The following is a 15,202-nucleotide window of genomic DNA, read 5'->3' as shown; positions in this document are numbered from 1 at the left end:
AGCAGAAGGGGGACAGCCTTCTCCAAGCTTCTCCAAATGCTTCCCCTGGCAGCAGCAGGACCCCAGCACCCTGGGTGAGGGGCACCCTCACAGCCCAGGGCTGGAGTCAGCAATGCTGCTGGAGAAGCGCCCTGGTTGTAGCAGGGTGTGTGGGATGTCCGTGTGTCCAAGGGTAGCTCAGAGGCCCCATGGGGCTGTTCCAGGGGGCTGTGCAGCCAGGGACAGAGCCAGTCCCATGCTGACCATGGGGTACAGGACAGCCAGCAGGTGTCAGGGCACCCCAGCGGTGCCCTTGGGGATGGGTAGAGGGATTCAGGCCACTTCTGAGGAAATGGGGACCTGTGGTTGGGCTGGGGGTAGACGGGGTCACTGAGGAGTCCTGTCCAGGTTGGAGACTGATGCCATGCAGAACACCCCCTACTCTGGGGAAGAGTGTCACTCAGAAGACAGGGACTGGTTGTGGGAGTCAGTGCTGGAGGAGCCCTGGGGCAGGGCCATGTGTCAGACAGTTCAGGGGAGCCAGGGGACAGTGGCCCCTGCCCAGACAAGGTGCTGGAGCAGAGCACAAGAAGGTCCGAGCTGACTGTCAGGGTGCACCAAGGGCCGATGGCACCCCTGAGGGAAAGGGACCAGGTGTCAGGTGGGATAACAGGGCTGGCAGGGCAGCTGCCCAGTCCCACAGTGCCTGCACCAGGCCAGCCAGGGTCAGCCAAAAATCCAGATCATCAGACACATCCACGGTGATGAGGTCCGAGGTAGAGCCAGGAAGGTGAGTTGGCAAGGGAGGTCAGGATCAGGTCCAGGGACAGCAACCAGGGTCAGCCACAGTCCAGCGATCACCAGGCAAGTCCATAATGGTGGGCACAGAGGCCGTGGTCAAGCTGGGAAGTCAGTCTGTGGGACAGGGTCCAGGTTCAGATTACTGGGGTCCGTGGCCAGGCACAGGTATGGCTGTTGCTCTGGCCAGGCCCCAGCAGCAAAACCTCAACTTCAACCCACTCTCCAAGAAGGGATGGCCAGGGCCTCTCTGCCAGGGCACACGGCAACCTCTGCCCCACAGGTGCTCTCTGAGCTGGCCCCAAGCCCAAGGAGTCAAACCCTCATTGTTTTGGGAGATGGATGGGGGAATGGAGGAGCCCTTACAAATAGTTGCAGTAAACCTGCAATTACACTGATTTTCTCTTTGGTGGCACCAGCAGGACTCACACATGTCATAGGCTCAGAGCAGCAGCTGGGCTGGCAGGGACCTCTCAGGGGCAATGGCACATTTGCTGCCCCGAGCAGCCCACCCACCCCAGGGCTTCTGCTTTGCACGGTCAGTGACGTACCTGGAAGAGCCTGTTGCACTCCATGATCATGTGGGCCAAGCCCTGTGTTGCTGCCAGGTTCTCACTCAGCTCCCTCTGGTCTGGCTTCCCTAAGCTGCACTTCCTCTGACTGGATCTGTGGGGAGGGGAAGGTGAAAGGAAGGCTGAGTGAGCGAGGTGCTGGGAACCACACACAGAACACACTGCCCTGAACGGCCCCTGTGTGCCATGTACTGGTGTCACGTTCCTGCAGAGAGGTGCACAGACAGAGCTCCCTCCCAGCACACCCCAGAAGTGTCCAGGGTACCACTGACCAGTAAAAATGGACGCCCAAGAAAGGCAAGTGAAGGATTTTATTCCCCAAGCACATCATCACACACCTGGCCAAGGACAGCAATGACCCCAAACTGATTTGTGTGTAGACTTCATATATCAAGCTCCTTTGATACCTGCAAAGCCCATGTAGAACCTTTTAAATCCTTTGGCCCAAACCACACCAAGCACGTTTCAGAAGCAGTCCCTTCTTTTAATTCATATTCATGATATGACATCATTAATCATGGCTTCTGAAACTTTTAGCTACGTGCATTCCTGCCAAATGGCTTGAAAATCGGGTGGAAGATAATAATCCTCAGTGCTGCTCCTCAGAGTCAGACCTGTCAGCTCATCCCCTTTGAAGTTGGAGCCCTGCACCAAGGCATTAATGCACAGCTATAGCAGAGCTAAAGCTTCAAAGCATCCTGGCCTCTAAACACTGACAACAAAGAGAAAACTCCACTTCTATTTTTGGTCCTAGCATTTCCAGAGTAATGTTGATGTAAATCAAAGAGGTACAACTCTCAGAGTGAGATTCCCAGGAGCTCCAACACCAGAGCAATCCAGCAGGACCTGCTGCCGCTGCCGCTCCATCGCATCCCCAGCTGCCCTCTCAGTGTCCCCACAGCTCCCTTGCCGGGTGCTGGCTCAGCACAGGGATGCCCCAGGCATTTTCAGATGTTTTGTGCCATTCAGGAGAAAACCCTCAGTGTTTTGTTTCCCCTCCCCTCTGCTGTCCAGAGCCTGTAAGATGCCAACAGCACATCTGGCAGCTTCTGCTCTGGGACTAGTCCTCACCTATAGATCTCCAAGTGATGGGTGCACAACGCTTCCATCCCAGTCAGCTGTGCATCCCTGCCCTTGCACGTGCCTGTCCATAACTCAGGAGCACAGAGCAAAGCGAACAGCCCTGCCTCAGGAGGCCAGATAAGGCATGAATGCTCTCAGAGATTATTTGTCTACTTTGGCCCAAGGGCACCTTCCTCCCTGCACGTACAAACAGAGGATGTTATGCAACCCAGATACTTTTACTTATTAAGATAAATTTACAGAATCCCTGTGGCTCGATTTGGCAGGAATGATCCCCTTATCGCCCAGCAGAACCAGCGCCAGTAGCTGCTGCAATCTGCCAGGTACCTGCAGGGCCTTGAAGCTGCACCTGGGCTCAGGTTGCCAGTGCAGGAGCACATTTCCAAAGGCCAGCACCACTTTAAAGCCACAAGCTGGTTCCTGGGCAGCTGGACCCGTGGACAAGCACAGGGAATACAGCATTGGTGAGGGACACACACAGACTGGTCAGGAGAACAGCAGAGGTGTCTCACCACTGCCCTGGGCAGTGAGTGGTTGGATTGCTCCATGCGCTGCTCCTGCTGCACCTGAGCAACCAGATTTAAGGCAAACCCCAAGACACACACACACTATTTCCCCCTCAAAAGCAGACACTGACCCCAGGCCAGCTAAAGAAAGCATTGCTCCAGCAAAGGAAACTGTGGACATCAGCAGTTCCAGCATCAAGGTGTCAATACCTAGTGGAGGAGGAGGAACTGTCCCGCCTCAGGGTGTTGAGGTGAAACAAAGAAGGTGCAAGACAGACAGCAATGTTGGTTGGGGTCATCTGGTTTTCCTCGACAAAAGCGACCACGTCTCGCAGGAAGAACAGGAGGATTTTCAGAGCTTCTCGGTTTTCCTCTGGGAGAAGGAGAATGGCAGCCTGGACAGCCTGGAGCTGCTGCTCCTTTGGCACATCTGGAAATAGAAAAAATGATGAAAGTCACATGTGGCTTGCAGAGGCAGTAAGAGAAATGGTACATTTGATGTGACGGCCTTTCGTTGTCTCCTGTGAGTTAGGGACAGGGAAATGGATGAACCTACAAGCTCAGTGCCCTGCCTGGAACCCTGGATGAACAGGATAGCAGCAGCCTGTTAACTTATGTCAAAAGAGGTCACATTATTTAGGCTGCAAAACCCCTCAGAAATCTCACACTTTGCCTTCCTAAACCTTTTCTCAAAAACAAGACCATCATTAGTCCCTTCAGCAAGTTCCTTCCCCAACACAGCTGCATTTGAAAGTGAATTCCTTGAGGGCAAAGTACTGGAAATAGAACCTGTTTAAACTGTATCAAATGTGAGCTTTCAGCTTCATGTTTCCTCCCTTTTTGGGTTGAGTCTCAAGGACAGTAACAGTGAGAGCACAGGCAGAAAGCTGCAAGCATTTCCTGGCAAAGAGGCTGTTTCACAGCAGCTGTGCTTGGGCACCCTAATAAAGAGATGTCATCAATATAACAGGACTTCTTGCACAAGGGGCTCTGTCATACCTTGAACAAGGGGAACAGATTAGTTCTTCCTTTCACATAAAGAAATGACTGTTTAAAAATGCAGTTGAAGGGGGCTGCTGCAGGGTGTTATTACACTCATCCTTCAAGGAACAGAAACAGCTGGCCCATAGGATGCAGATGGGAAACTTTGAAGTCCAGAGCCACAATTAACTCATCTTTTCAGAAATGTCCTGCCTGACTTGTCTCCTCTGACTACAAGGGGACCTGGCCCTAGTCCGAGTCTGGCCACTGCCTTGAACAGCTGAATATTAAGATATCCAAGGGATTGGAAAACTGTATCTTTTGTTACCTACATTGGTAGATGTGGAGGAAGGATTCACAGAGCCTGCTGGTAAATATGGGCTCAGGAAGGTCTCGGAAATACTGCTTCACCATGTCTGCCACATCAAATGCTGACTGCCCTTCGTAACAGACGTTGTTTGGGTTGGTTTCATTCATTTCTCTTAAAGACAGGATCCTGGATTTAACACCAGATTTTCGGAACAGGCCAACCTGTGGGTAAAAGAAAATATTAGAGACAAAGAGAGGACTCCTCAGGAATCTAAATTCTGATAAAAAGTTGATGCTTCACATTCCTTTGATAACAAAGACCTTCTGACAGTGGGATCTAACACCAAAATACTTTTGTATAATCAGAAGCAGCATAGACATTCCTCCCAGGGCAAACTATACCTGATGCCCACAGAACCAGAACATGCCAATTGTCATGTTTATTTTCTTTTTATTTAATGCAAAATTACTCTTTTTGACTTTTACAATCACTGCTATTGACATCTGTCCATTTGCTTGGGCAGGCTGTGTTCACACACGTCAACTGCAAGCTTCATATGCACCAATGTGTGTCCATCCAAACACAAACACACATCCATGCCTGTGCTGGAACAAACAAACAGACTCTGAGATCCACAAGGCTCAGGTTTAACACACCTGATACATCTAATCCATCCACAGGCTGGCAAAGGGCAGTTGCCATCCTGAGGGAAATTATGATTTTATTTTTATTATAATTTAATATAATTTATTTTAATGTAATTGTCAATCAAGTTTCAGGCAAAACCAAGATTTAGAGGTTTCCCATGGACTCGATCCCAACACAGCTTCTGCTGACAGTTTTGCTTTGTGCCACTGAGACAGTATTTACATTATTTGGTTTATTTATGTTAACCAAATGGGTACCACGACCTCAAAACGAAACACACTTGAAACTGTCACCTCACAGAACACACACACTTTTGTACTTTGGCATGATATTACACACCTAGACAATGACAAAGCACAGGAAAAGAAAAAAGTCCTTTCTTTAACTGGTGTGTCTCATGTCCCAGGGTCTCCCATTTCTGCAGCTATCCTGTGGAAATACCACATTCAGCACACACTCCCACTGCCACCTCCACTTAGGGGATAAATATGGAGCTGAGATGCAGAAAAAGATGTTACAGGCACTGCTGTAATACGTTTTCTCTCTGCTTAGTGGTACATTTCAGCTGAAACAAGGTTAATTTTCACATTAGCTCTGGCACTACCAGCAACCACAGAGCAGAGGGAACAATGACATTGTCTGGCAGATTTACCTCCTTAGGGAGCAGAGACATGACACCTCCCCAGGCAAAGGCAGCCTGGCTGCCTGCACCAGCTGCAGAGGGTTCCAGTGAGGCAAGGCACAAAAACACAGTACAGGACTAAAGGTATTCCCAGCAGGAATCAGCACTGCTGTTTCCTCTCAGGCTCACACCTCCACCTTTCTGCCTGTTCAGAGCCTCAGGGGGCAAGAAAGTCCTTCAGAAAAGAGGGAAGCAGAGTCTGGTTCCCTGGAGCAGATCCATTCATGGCCTAGAGCTTCTCTGGGCTGCCTCAAGTTCATACCTGGTCAAGAAAGTGGCTTCTCAGGTAGTCCAGGGCTTGCAGGATCCCGTTGGGCAGTGGGTGGCTTGTTCGCTGCACGTTCAGGAGTAAAGGAACCCCAAACACGTTTTTGTCCTTGTAGTCAGAGGCTTTTGGTTTTTTAATGAACTTTGGTATGGTCCTGGAAAGAAAAAAACAGTACATGCAAATTATTAGGTCCCCAGCACACTCCGCCTGCTGCTTTATGTGCACGGGAAAGCATTTAGTTGTACCTTGTCACAACCCAAATTCTGCCACAGACCTGTACACACAGCACCATCAGAGAGAGAAAAACAGTCAAGGCGATTACAGGAATGACTTCCTCATTTCCTTGCAGAAATTAGCTTTAAAAAGCATCCTCATGGGAAATAAATTCCATCCCTTTAGGGCACTGCAGGCTTTTTTCACTTCTTTCTATGTTCAAGCACCAGCTCCCTATCACGAGATGCTGACTGATGTTTCTAAGTCATTTAGGTGTGTGACTTTGTCACTGTTCTAGATCAGAGACTGAAGAGCTGTATTCTCAGCCCAGCCAGCTCTCAACTCAGGTCCTGCAATCCCTGTGAAGCACCTCTGACAAAGCCCTGAAAACAGGCAAATTTAAAGAGAAACTACAACGTGCTTTAAAATCAGTAACAGCACGACCACCAGCGAGGAGCCCAAGTGCAGCCCCACAGCAGAGGAAACCCTGGAGCCACGGAAACAACCATGAGGCTGCTGGAGATTCAATGGGATGAAATTCCTCACCTGTAATTTAGACAGACAAGGGAATTCACCTGCTTACAGCAAATCCTCTCTTTCCAGCACAGGTTGCTTTAATATTAGACAACTTACCAGTTCCAGCCCTGCCTGCTGGAAGGGGAATATCTGTCCATTAAAGCAGTGAGCTTCAACAGTGCCAGCTTTTGTGTCCGGGCCAGCTGGGCAGCAGACTGGCCATCACTCTGCATGGAAAGGCTTTCCAAGTTCACACTCTCTTCCACAGACCAGTGTTGCTTCCTGTGCCTGTGGGATAAATATTGTTCAAGCTTAGGATCATCCCCATCATCCCCATTAGTCTTCTGTCTGCAGCTGTGAGGCACCTAAGGCTCTAAATGACCTGCAGCTGCCAAACACCACATGTTTAGCTGCACTCAAACAAGGTACTTCCCATCCAGGAGGTCCTCTGGTAATACCAGCTCTTTCCCTAAGAAATACAGCAAGCTGGCACTAAGGCCTGATTCCAAATGTGTGAGTGCTCATGCAGATCATGAGTGTCCTGCTTTCAGTAGAGGACAGATGCTGTCACCAGAGTAACCTATGGACTGGTGGCACCTGGCACCAGCAGTGCAGACCCTGCTGCCTAGAACAGACTGGAGAATACTTTGTTCTGGCAAAGCAGTTACATTTTGAGTGGTCAGAATCAAGGGGAAACCCAAGGATGGCTGACCTGTTGGCCTTTTTAGAGTCTGTGATGTATGTCAGATCTGCAGAGCCAATCTCCTTGCCCAGGCCACAGCTGCTCTCTCCCTCAGTGTCCCCTGCTCTCTTGTCTTCTGAGCCCTCCGTTTCAAGAGAGCTTTCTTTAGGGGAGGATGGGCACAAAGAGGTCAAGTCACTGGCAAAGTCAGAATCCCCATCATCTGAGAACTTCTCTGTCCACTGATCAACCAACTTTTTGAGGCCGTTGACATCTGCTATAACATTGTTCAGTTCTGAAAAAACATCATCATCACCGACTTGTGCCGCCTCCAGATTGTCAAGGTCGATATTGGGCATGTTGTCATACACACTCAGCCTGTTACAGGAGCCTGAAAGGGGACTCCTGGGGGCTTTGGGCTCCTTGGAACCGCTTCTGCTCCGGCTTCTCCTGCACCCGTGAAAACTCCCAGTTCTCCAGTTGACAGAAGAGTTGTCTGCTGGAGAGAGGGAGCTGTCTGTAAGTGCTGTGGGGAAGGTGCCAGGTTTATGGCCTTGTGGTATTTGAAACATCTGAGGTTTTTGTAATGTCATGTCATTTTTCAGGTTTTGCTGAGACAGGTCATTCCACAGCAAGAGCTTGCTGGAGTCTGTGTGCTCTGCACACATCCCCCTTCCCTCACAGGGGCTGCCTGGTTTTATACCAGGACTTGGAGTGCTCACTGTGCTGCTCTTTCCAGACTGACTGCTGCTGCTGTGACTCCAGGGAGAAAAGGAGGAATTGTCCTTTGTTTGGATGCCAGAGAGGTCAGAAATATTTACACAGTTCAGCATCTTCATCTTTTCTTCACTAAGCCCTTCCAGAAGAACAGGTTCACTTATTGTGGGTTTGGCCTTTGACTGACCACTCCTTAAGTTGCTCCTTAAGTGCAGCTTCTCCATTTTCTTTAGAAGGCTCTTCCTCTTTTTAGATGGCGACTTATCCAAAAGCTTTTGCTCACTGGTGTTATTTAAAAATTCACTGGGGGGAGGAGAACAACTGAAAGTAGAGTCCAGTGCAGGTACCTTAATTGAGGAACATCTCGAGGAACTCGTGCTGGTTTCCACATCTTCAAAAGGTTTTGGGGAGCTCACAGTGTCACTGTCAGCACTGCTGGTGCTGTGAACTGAGGACACATCGTGCTTCTCTCCGTGGTCCAGGAAGACACTGTCCTCCTTGCTGATGATCTTCAGTATTGGACTGCCTGGGACCGAGGCACTGGCACCTCCCTCTGCTGGGAAACCCTCCAGGCTCTCGATTCGAGACCACCTCTGACTGCACCTCTCATAAGCCCACCTACTGCTTATTGCACAGGGTTCATCATCTTCAGAATCATCACTCTTAGAAGGGGGAAAAAAAAAATACAGTTCAAGGTCAATGTTTGGCAAATTTTAAATTACCAAAAAAAAAAAAAAATTAACCAAAACAGGACACTCAAATTTTCTGCCTGCCTCCAAAATCCACACGACCAACACATGGAAATGTGACCATTCATTCACTGAAGGGCTGCCCTGAGTTGGTTGAAAAACATGCTGACAAATGACTCCCAAGCACGCTGACAGATCTGGGAAGTTTACCACAGGAAAAGGTGACAGATTTGCTCTAAGGGTGAAAAATCCTAGTGTTTGGCAAACCTAAAGCATTTGAAAGATAATTTTGTTGAATTTACATGGCCTTTCCTAGAGCCAAACAAATCAAACACTCTGATGGCCTGAAAATTCATTAATTTTCAAGTAAAGAAGTGTTTGGCTGTGGGACTGTGGCAGCATCAATATCTGTGGCACCCTCTTGGACTCCTCAGCCTCCCCTGACACCTGCCCCAGTTGCTCTGTTGTCCCAATTCCAAGGGAACACTGGGATAACAAAATGTCCCTTCTCTGTGGGCTCTCTCTTGCCCCATTCGTTCCTAATGACAGAGTGGAACTTTCCAAAAAACTAGACATTTTTCCAGAAGATGGCATTATTTTCTTGCTAATCCTGCACTTAATCCACGGTACCTCAGAGGTTTTGCAGCCCTGGTGTTGCCCAGCCAAGCTGTGACCATCACTTTGTTTTAGTTGCAGAACTTTCTGTGGGAGAGGCCAAAACCAGCACAGCTAAAACCCACCCATCTTCTATTGGCTGAACATTGAGATGTCTATTTAATTTCTTTGCTTACTGAGTAGGAGTGAAATTTCACTTTCAGGGCTTAAATAAGGTGTGAAACTACTTAGGAAAGCAATGATAGACATGTTGAAGTGGGACCGTGGTGCAACTATTGGACAGTAACATGTGCCAAACCAATCTTTAAAACTGTTTCAAAGCCCACTCCTAACCTGCCTTACAAAGTTACAAATTGAAAAATGCGCAATTTCAACCTCCATCCTTGTATTTTTCAGCAGAAAATGCAAGTGGAAGAGCTTTGCAGGACGGAAGAGAATAAAAAGGAAAGTTTAGAAATTGCTGATCCTTCATGCACTTTTCAAAACCAGGTTTTTGATGCAACAGCTGAACACACTTTTAATGAGAACAGTGATTGTGCTTTACAAACATACCCGTTTCCTCTGACGGCCGATTTCCACTTTCATCGACGCACACTTGTTCAACGTGTTCAGCCGTCTGGGGCAGGAGAGAAAACACAGAAGTTTTAAATTTAAACTCTTTTATTTCTTGAAAACAAACACTTGCCAATACACTTTTGATCTTCTACCACAGAGTCTTCATTATTGGGGTACAAGACTGACATTCTTTTAGAGGTTCCTCAAACATTTTGCCAAAAACAGCAACAGAAACAACCCCATGATGTTCACACTTCCAGTTTTGCCATGATAAAACTAGAGAAGACAACCATAATTAATAATTTAATTTTTAAAAATCATATTATTAGCTTTAATGATTGTGAAAAACTGTCAAGTGATTTAAGATTTTGAAACTCTGAGTGGGATTCTTAAAAAATAATTTTTTAAATAAATGAAGGCACTAATTCCTTGGAAGGACTTCATTATCTATAATTTTAATTAAAGCTTGTGGAATCAAAAAGGCCCCAAGCTAGTGAATCACTTAAAAGCCAAACAACAGGCAGCCTCAACAGGAGGCACACACAGAGCCTCTGAGGAGCACTCAGGACAAAAGTCATAACAAGAAAGAAAATATACTTAAATTTCTCAAGTATCTGCTGTGCTTTAGAGATGTAAATGTGAACAACTCCTCTTGGTACAGAATTTGAGTTCAGGTGACCAGACAGGACAGAAAAGGACCAAAACACTTTGCCAGGAGAGGAACTTTCTAGTCCCCTTAAGAGGTAGAAATTCTAATTTCTGCTACAGGAACTCTGCTGAACAATCCCACCATGAGAAGGCTTCAGTAACTGTGGTGTGAAGGGAAGCAGAATGTCTCACACTACCCTGGCACCCTTCCATGGGGAAAGGCCAAAGGGCTGAGGGTTTGACTTTGCCCTGACAGTGCAATTTCACTTGTGTGCTCTGAACAGCTGTGGCAAAACAACAGTTCCAAATCAATACCTTTGCTTCTCACTCAAAAAATATTCAGAAAAGAGAAGGAATCTTGTGCATATAACTTTTTTTCTGTTTATCTGCTGGAACAGAACTTGGCCAGTCAGAGGAAATTCCTTCACTCTGTTATACGTGATCCTGGAGAGCAGCCTGCCATGCTTGCAGGGAACTGATTATTTCTTTCTCAGCCTGCAGACATCTCACATTACAAAAAAGACAGATTTGATGCTCAGCATAACATCCCCAAGATCTTGGCTGGAGATGTGCAGACACATGGTTACTTCACTTTTAAATTCTTAAAACAACCAACTTCACTGGTACTAAACCACGCGCTTGAGTGATTTCCTTCACTCACAGAACTGGTGACTTTGTTAGTCTCTGACAAAAACAAAGGCATGAAAAAGGACTGACAAATAACTGTGGGGCCTGGAGGTGTTAAAGATGACTCATAATTCATGTTTACCTGAAGAGTGATTCAATCGCATCTCCATCTAAAAATTCATGATCTTTCCTTACAGTTTTTACATCAATGGGAAACTGCATATCTGTAACAAAGAAGTTGAATCTGAAATCTGAGTTTTAATTGCAAAGACTTTCAATTTTGCAACATTATTCATCACGGGAAAGGAATCTAAACCTATTTTTATAGCTATATATTCATGCAAAGGTCCTTCAAGTAAGTGAGGGTTAGTTCCTTAGAGCAAGCAGAATAAATGCAGGGATCTGCTGTTAGTTACAGGTAGACAAACACTCCTGCTTTTCCAGGAGCTTGTAGTGCCATAGACAGGAAATACAAAACAAAGTTTAGCTTTGGTTTGGTTCTCTGCACCTTCAGGTGCAGAACAGGGAGTATTTCACACGAGCTCTGTGCTGGTGATGTTCAGTGCAGCACATGACACACACTCATGAGCTGTAATGAGTCTGACAAATCAAGCTGGGCTAGAAGCTGATGGATCCACCAGCTGAACAGAGGAGTTCAGAGTTTCAGCTTCTGAGCTCTAACCTTGCAGATGAGGGAACCAGTAAGATGCATTAAGCATTTTCTTGGCTTATTTTTTAAGCTTAATTTTCCTAGTCTGTAAATTACGCTGCATAAGCAGCGAGGTGACGCAGGGGATTCGTTTTCCAGAAGCATGGCAGTGTACATTTCCAACACACATCTTGTAGAATAAAATCTGCTGTAGTCAGACAGGAAGCACTGCCATGAGGCAGCATGTTTCACAGCATACAGCTTTCAGACCCAGCTCTGTGGCTTGGCTTCGAATTTTTAATTTTGCAGTGATCAGGGGGAGGTGGGAATGACAGCAGGCAGAAGTCACTGTTGGTTCTTTTAACTGTAGTTCTTTGATAAAATCCCTCTTAAACATAAATTACCTTTTGTTACATTCAGTGTTTGTAACAATAAACATATTTTAAAGAAGAACTGTTTTAAGGTATAAGTGTGGCCTGAAAGTTATACAAGTTCTTAATAAATCCATGCCTCCCCCACAAGAAATGAGCATTCTTTGTAGATTTAATGACATGAAAAACATGCTGAAATTGCCTTTTTTTTTTTTGACTGGCTGGCTGCTGCTGAGTATCAGTTTTAAACACTTATGATTGCAAGATGATTTTCCCATCATTCTTTTTCGATACACCAATAAAGCAATCTGGCTCAGGCTGGAGAGCCTTGGAGGAGTTTTGGTTGCAATCAGTGGTCATAAAAATACTCCAGCATTACAAGTAAAAGAGCCTGAGAAAATTATAAGCAACTAAAAATCACAAAAGCAGAGATTTGTCTGAGTTACAAGAAAAGGAAACCAGGAAAGATTTGCTCCTTTACAGAATTCTACTGAGTCCCTGCTGAGATGTCCCTTCTGCAAGAGCTTTACTATTTTTCTGAAGATTTGCATGAATATATGACAGAATTTGGAAGTGCTTCCATCAAAACTGTCAGGTTCTGAAATATATTATTTATGTGAACAATTCCACTCGAGTTCAGTGTCAGCTGCTTGCCAAGTCTCTGTGATCATACCTTCAAACAGCTGAGCATACTGGGGAAACCCGGCAGCCCTCAGCCAGTCACAGGCTTCTCTGGCTTCAATTTCTGCAAGGAGAACACACAGTGGTTCATGTCAGTGCTTTCACAGTGTGAGCTCATTTTACCTGGTGGATTCTCCGAGGATCTTGTATATTAGTGTTTTGTTAGGATGTCACTAAAAAGGAATAAATCCTCATATCCAACTCACTTACATGGCTCCAGAGCAGTAATCCCACCAAAGGATGGGTAAGCAAACATATGAGAGTCTAGATATGAGCACATACTTGAGATGTCACACAGGGGTGCACATGAGCTCCCCCTGAGGTGTGGGCAGTGGAGCATCTGTTACATGTTGGAATGAGTCACCAGGGAAGGTGCAGAACACACAACTCTGCCCTGGCACAGCAAAGCCCCTTTGTGCATTCCAGCTCGGAGAGATGGTGATAAGACACAAACAGACCCTATAAATAAACTTAAAATGATATCACAACGTTAATAACACTGGACAAGGCCTAAGCATTCCCAGAACAAGAGTTCTCAGGAGTACCTGTTGCTAGGGTCTATCAATATTTATTTCCTTGCCAACTACCTACGCAACTTGGCAGTCCCTGCAGCACTGCAGATGTCAAGAATTAACTGCTCATTTTGTGACAATTCCTAGAGCCCTATGGCCAGTTCTGTAATATTCCCACAAGAGCAGAGCAGAATATAACTTCAGAAACTCACAGAGCACTCACCAGATTCCTCAAAAACACAAACAGGTCAGCATGAGTGCATGCCATCGGGCTCTGCCAATACTAGAAATTACTGGCTCTGTGGAAGAGGAGAGGATTCCCATACACACTTTCTGTAAGCCTGTGTGCACTCCAGATCATGCCACAACAGACACCAACCTAAAGGCAAAGACTCCTTTGAAAAAAAACATTTTTAAACTACCTTAAAATCAAGCATGCTCATTAGAGAGAAATGTTTTTAAAGCACCTTAAAGTGGTAGCATGATAGGCTAGACTTGTTCCTTAAAACTATTTTCTTTACACATACACTCACAGATTAGGATTCCAGAGCACTTGACATACATACCTGTTCAAATTCCCTGCTTGCTTTGCTCAAACTTCTCAGTTGTATGTCACCAGTGCAACAGACCGAAGAATCTCACCAAAGAAATTGCACAACTTCTATGGTTTTAGTGTTCTACTTCTAAACTTTAAATTGTTTCCATTATCACTTGGTTATTTTGGACAATGCCATCCATAAAACAGGCTTACCTGTGCAGAACTCTGTGGCTTTTTCATCTGAGAATAAAGTTAAACCACAGGAAGACAAGGATGTTTTCACACTAAACAGATGCATGACTCCTTTTTTTTTCAAACTGCAGAATAGAAACTAATTTCTTCCACAACAGCCTATATACATTATGCCAACATTTATTACTATACTTAGTGCTGTAATTTATCATAATCTTCACCACAACACAGCATTTACAGAATACCAAGAGAGGGGGCTGAAAAAGACCAGCAGAGAAAAAAGAAAAAAAGAAAACAATCTTTAGAAAAGAACCAGGAGGGTGACCACTCTAACAGCAAAGGTCTTCACAAAGTGATTTTCACTTAGAAAAGCCCAGTGAACTCACTCAATCATCTCAGTGTGGAGAAACTACACCTGTCCTAATTCCAGACCTTGGCCCGTGCTCAGCTCCCCTGAGCTGTGACTGTGCAGGGGTTGAAGATTCTCCAGTTCCCAGCACGTTAAAAGGACAACTCCATTTATAGAGCAAACCAAGCCCTGAACTGTGATGCAAATAAGAACAGGCAGAAAAATATTTTGCACCTGGTGGTGACATTTTCAATGAATATGACTGAAAATACAATGGAATTGTCACACCTAGAGGTGGCCTTTTCCATAGGACAAGGACACAGGAGCTGGGGGAATTTTCTGTGCTAACATAAATCTTCAGGCCTTTTAAGGCATCTTTTCACAGTCACAGGGGAGGTTTAGATTAGATGTTAGGAAGAAATTCTTGGCTGTGAGGGAGGTGAGGCCCTGGCACAGGTTGCCCAGAGAAGCTGTGGCTGCCCCATCCCTGGAAGTGTCCAAGGCCAGGTTGGATGGGTCATGGAGCAACCTGGGCTAGTGAAAGGTGTCCCTGCCCATGGCAGGGGGTTGGAATTGGATAATCTTTCAGATCCTTTCCAATCCATAACATTACATGATTCTATAAATTATCTGCCATTAGATTTTATGTGATTATTCATTGCTAAAATAACTACCAAAACCATCCTCCTGATACCTCCACATTTCAGTGGCTTCTATGCTGCCTCTTCCTACTGGAAATCGAAATCACAAAGGGATAATGGATGGCTAGGAATTTTACTATGGTGAAAGGAAATTCCCAGACCAGCCTGTATTACTATGAT

The 15,202-nt window shown here is 45.9% G+C and overlaps 1 protein-coding gene across 2 annotated transcripts in view; it reads right to left on the bottom strand.

The window, feature by feature from the left end:
- Positions 1-258: 258 nt before the first annotated feature.
- The window catches only part of LOC113967189 (rho GTPase-activating protein 7-like), a 44,751-nt gene continuing 29,807 nt past the window's right edge, over positions 259-15,202 (bottom strand). For both annotated transcript variants that reach the window (XM_027682587.1, XM_027682586.1), the window contains exons 2-11: positions 12,783-12,854; positions 11,232-11,313; positions 9,812-9,875; positions 7,269-8,617; positions 6,674-6,844; positions 5,822-5,981; positions 4,252-4,450; positions 3,149-3,368; positions 1,329-1,443; positions 259-894 (exon numbers count right to left, since the gene is read on the bottom strand). In XM_027682587.1, coding sequence (XP_027538388.1) covers positions 877-894; positions 1,329-1,443; positions 3,149-3,368; positions 4,252-4,450; positions 5,822-5,981; positions 6,674-6,844; positions 7,269-8,617; positions 9,812-9,875; positions 11,232-11,313; positions 12,783-12,854 — 2,450 coding nt within the window. In that variant the 3' untranslated portion in view covers positions 259-876. The remainder of the gene's footprint in view (positions 895-1,328; positions 1,444-3,148; positions 3,369-4,251; positions 4,451-5,821; positions 5,982-6,673; positions 6,845-7,268; positions 8,618-9,811; positions 9,876-11,231; positions 11,314-12,782; positions 12,855-15,202) is intronic.

This window comes from Neopelma chrysocephalum, unplaced genomic scaffold (genome assembly GCF_003984885.1).
Source record: "Neopelma chrysocephalum unplaced genomic scaffold, ASM398488v2 Primary Assembly neopelma1_63, whole genome shotgun sequence".
In the NCBI taxonomy this organism is placed as follows: Eukaryota; Metazoa; Chordata; class Aves; order Passeriformes; family Pipridae; genus Neopelma; species Neopelma chrysocephalum.
This window is presented reverse-complemented; position numbering and strand designations above follow the sequence as displayed.